This window comes from Lampetra planeri, chromosome 21 (assembly GCF_965212315.1).
Source record: "Lampetra planeri chromosome 21, kcLamPlan1.2.h2, whole genome shotgun sequence".
Lineage (NCBI taxonomy): Eukaryota > Metazoa > Chordata > Hyperoartia > Petromyzontiformes > Petromyzontidae > Lampetra > Lampetra planeri.
Window position 1 is genome coordinate 769,383 of NC_136127.1, and position 4,540 is coordinate 773,922.

A 4,540-nucleotide genomic window follows, 5' to 3' on the forward strand; every position below is an offset into this window, starting at 1 on the left:
TTTTACACGGCGGGGGGGGGGGGGGGTGATGTAATGTGAGGGTACACCTGGGTGATTAAGTGGTCACACCTCATTGAACAGGACCCTGCGGGGTGGGCTGGTAGGAACGAATAACCAAAGAATATAAACATAATGTATTATTACACTTGTTTAGCCAGGAAAGCCCCACTGAGTCTAAAGGTTTTTGTTGGGTCCTGCCAAGTGTTTGCAGTAGGGGGCGATGTTGCTACACCGAATCGGACGATACGAAGGGAGAGTGTGAGGCCTAGGTCTAGGCTTTAGGCCTAGCTGTAGGCGTTAGGCCGCTGTGAGTTAATTGTTAATTTAAATGTTTTAATTATTTATGTAAAAGCTTTAAATGTTTCTATTTAAAAATATCAGGGAATGTAACATTGTAAAACATTAACTCCCTTTCACACACGCGGGGGTACGATACGAAGGGAGAGGTTGAGGCCTAGTTCTAGGCTTTAGGCCTAGCTGTAGGCTTTAGGCCGCCGTGAGTTAATTTTAAAATTAAATGTTTTTATTATTCATGTAAAAGCTTTAAATTTAAATGTTTCTATTTAAAAGCATCAGGGAATGTAACATTGTTAAACATTAACTCCCTTGCACACACGCGGGGGTACGATACGAAGGGAGAGTGATAGGCGTAGTTCGAGGCTTTAGGCCTAGCTGTAGGCTTTAGGGCGCTGTGAGTAAAATTTGAATTTAAAAGTTTTAATTAAAAGCTCTCTCAGGGAATTATAAGGGAATGTTACACTTGTTTAGCCAGGAAAGCCTCATTAATTTTAATGTTTTAATTAAAAGCTATCTGAGGGAATTATAAGGGAATGTTACACTTGTTTAGCCAGGAAAGCGTCACCGAGTCTAAAGGTTTTTGTAGGGTCATGCCAAGTGTTTGCAGTAGGGGGCGATGTTGCTACACGGACGGACGGACATCGGACGGACAGACGAACGATATAATCTATTGTAGGCTGGTCCACTTCGTTCCTACCAGTATAATGATTGACTCTACCGGTCCAGGCCCATAACCAATGGGGAGAGGAGTAGGGGCGTGGCCCTGACGTAATGCGAAGGTTACACCTGGAAGGAGATGATTGGCTCTGCTGGCTTCAGCCACAGTCAATGGGGGGACGAGTTAGAGGCATGGTCCTGGGACCGAAGGATGGGATCTGTAAGATTCCAGGGAGGTTACCCAGGACTGGCTGAGAGGCACCACGTGACCCAGGGATTAAAAGGGGTGGAGACGGGCAACACGTGGTGAGAGCTGGAACGAACAAAGGGGGAAGCCACGCGGGAGCTCGGGGTCCAGAGCCTGCCACGTGGCCGTGACAGTCATCTCTCTCACTCTATCCCTCCCTCTCACGCTGTCTGCCAACAGCATGAAGGAGCCAGATAGCAGAGGAGCCCGTACGATGAGAGCTGTGGAAGAAAGCTAATAAACAACACTGATTCCAGAAGTTGCCTCCGTGACCATTATTACACTAGTACAGTACACTACTATTCACTACACTACTATACACTACACGATTATACACTACTATACTATACATTACACTATACACTACACTACTCTCGGCTACACCGCATCGTCATCATCATCGTGCGGCGCTTTCAAATGCGCTGCTTCGGTGGCCATCTGGAACGCTCTTCCCTTCCGAAGCCACTGGAATCTGTGCCAGGGTATGGCTGCAACTTGACGAGAACCCATGGGTAGCAGGAGTGAGATGGAACAGATGGAGATTAGTCCACACATGGGCAACAGGGAGGGAGATGGAACAGATGGAAATTAGTCCACACACATTTGTAGCAGGGAGTGAGATGGAACAGATGGATTCTAGATTTGAAGCTTTCGTGACTGCAAGGAATCATCTTCTTAGGTTTTTTCGGTAAAGTCACGTAGGTAAAACATCAAAATGAATTTTATTTTCATTCATTTTGATGTTTTACCTACGTGACTTTACCGAAAAAACCTAAGAAGGGGAACAGATGGAGTTTAGTCCACACATGGGAAGGAGGGAGTGAGATGGAACAGATGGGGATTAGTCCACCCACTCTGCTGTACCGCCATATGCTGGCAGAGCCAGCTGGGATGTTGCAATTTCCCCATGATCTCACTTCTGACTCCGCCACTTCCCAAAACCAACCACTTCCTCTGTCACTCGACCTGGCCTCCAGTCCAGCGAATGTCATTCGGCATGACTCATGAGAAGATTGCCTCTGTGAATTTCCACTCGGTTGAGCTATCGTTTTGCAATGGCCAGGTCGCTTGTCTGGGTCTCTGTGTCGTGTTGAGACTATGGATCTCTGTATGGTGAGTCTGTGGGTCTTTGTGTGATGAGTATGTGGGTCTCTGTGTGATGAGTATGTGGGTCTCTGTGTGATGAGTTTTTCGGTCTTTGTGTGGTAATGAGACATCACTCATGAGCGCTGCACAGATGGGTCGGACAAACCACTGACACCTCAATGCAATTCACAACATTCGTTTCAGTCACCAGCAGTTTAATCAGGAGGTTCACATTCGTAACAATTTAATCTTTAAAGAGCGGATTAGAGGTTTTGTGCGTGTGTCTCTCTCTCTGCGGCTGCCTCCTCCACGTAACTCACTGCTTGCCTGGATATATCAGCTGCTCATCACGGTCCCACAGACCTGGAGGCAGGGAACTAGTCCCGACACTCCCGCTGCCATTGCTTCCACTACGTGAGGCCCAGGCCGTGTCACGTGACCGCGCGATGACCACGACGATGAAGGCCACGTAGAAGCCCACAATGCACAGCACCACGGCGCCTACGAGCCACGCGGTGGCGTTGAAAATGGCGGCGGCGCGTGCCACCCGGTGCGCACCGCGGGTGTCGCCCACGTAACGTCGATCCCTCGCCTGGGGGAGGGGCGGAGGGGTTGGGGTCATGACGTGGTTAGATCCCGTGACTTTATTCTCTGCACCCCGAGTCTCTGCACCCGGAGAGTGCACACACCACGCACACACACCCACACCACACCCCGCACACACACCCACACCACACCCCTCACACACACACCCAAACCACACACACATCCAAACCACACACACCCCTCACACACCCCTAACACACCACACCCCTCACGCACACTCCACACAACACACCTCCACACACTCCACACACCTTACACACACACACCCCACATGCACACCACACACCCCCCTCACACACACCTCACACACCTCACACGCACCCCACACCCCACACCCCACAACCACGCACCCCACACAGACACCCCTCACACACACCCCTCAGACACACCCCACATACCTCTCACACAGACCCCACACACCCCTCACACACTACAGACACACACCCCACACACCGCCACACTACACACACTCCACACACGCACACCACACACACCACATACACCCCATACACACCATACACACCACACACACCCCACACAACCCCCCCACACCTCACACACCCCCACAACACGTGCCCGTCACCTTGATTGAAAGCACCGTGGCTACGACTCCCAGGCAGAGGCAGTTGCAGTAGACGAGGCTGAAGAGAGACACCGCCAGCAGGTCCCTGACTCGCTCCGTCCCCAACGTCGCCGCTTCGACGTCCGTGTCACCCCCACCCCCCCCTTTGTCGGCGGCGACTCGCGAGTTAAGGGGCCCCTCGGAGGGGGGGGCGGAGGGGGTGGAGGGGGAGCCCCCCACCACTCTCGACTTGGGCGGTCGAGATGTGGGGCGAGAGACGTCGAGACCCATGGCGCGCGTCTTCTCCAGGAGTAGTGTAGTAGTGTATTGTTGAGTAGTCGTGTAAGTGTATAGTGTGGTAGTATAGTGTATAGTGTAAAGTAGGAGTGTGCAGTGTAGTGTCTAGTGTAATTTTTAGTGTATTGTATAATGTAGTGTAGAGTAGCGGTGTATTGTAGAGTAGTGGCGTAGTGTAGAGTTGTGATGTATAGTGTGGTGTATATTGTGCAGTGTATAATGTGTAGCAGTGTGGTGTGTAGTGTGGTGTATGTTGCGCAGTGTACGGTAGTGTAGTGTATCGTGTATTGTATGAACTTCTAATGGCACCGGACGTATCCAACCGTGCTGATCGGAGGTGCGGGCGTAGGACGACGGCACTGGCGTGGATGGTGAGCCAGGTACTGACACGGGACGATGCGAGAGAGATGTGGTGAGCGTGGGTGGTAGTTAGGGTGCTGAAATGGGGAACTCGGTTTCTTAACGGACATGCGTGCGCACGTTTAGGTCGACTCGGCCTAAAATCGCCAGCCGGTGCGCCGGTGGGTGGAAGAAACGACAAAAAGTCGCCACTCGGGGAGAGAAAAAGGCGGCCGTGCGTGGTGGTGCTGGGCGGGCGTGGTGGTGCTGACCACCCACCTGCCTGTGTGTGTGCCACAGTGGCGGCCGTCATCGGCGGTGCTGCTGCTGCTATTCGCAGCTCACAGCACTTACCCCGACATCCCTTTTACAGGCTACACGGGGGACCTTTGATGTTGTGGGTGAGTGGGTGAGTGAGTGGGTGGGTGATTGAGTAAGTGGGTGGGTGA

The 4,540-nt window shown here is 51.9% G+C and overlaps 1 protein-coding gene across 1 annotated transcript; it reads right to left on the minus strand.

The window, feature by feature from the left end:
* Positions 1-2,485: 2,485 nt before the first annotated feature.
* On the minus strand, positions 2,486-4,144 carry LOC144724497 (uncharacterized). The gene is made up of 2 exons (XM_078603695.1): positions 3,477-4,144; positions 2,486-2,879 (listed from the first exon to the last, which is right to left on the minus strand). Exons 1-2 carry the CDS (start codon positions 3,744-3,746, stop codon positions 2,604-2,606), a joined length of 546 nt encoding a protein of 181 aa, XP_078459821.1. The 5' UTR covers positions 3,747-4,144; the 3' UTR covers positions 2,486-2,603.
* Positions 4,145-4,540: the final 396 nt, after the last annotated feature.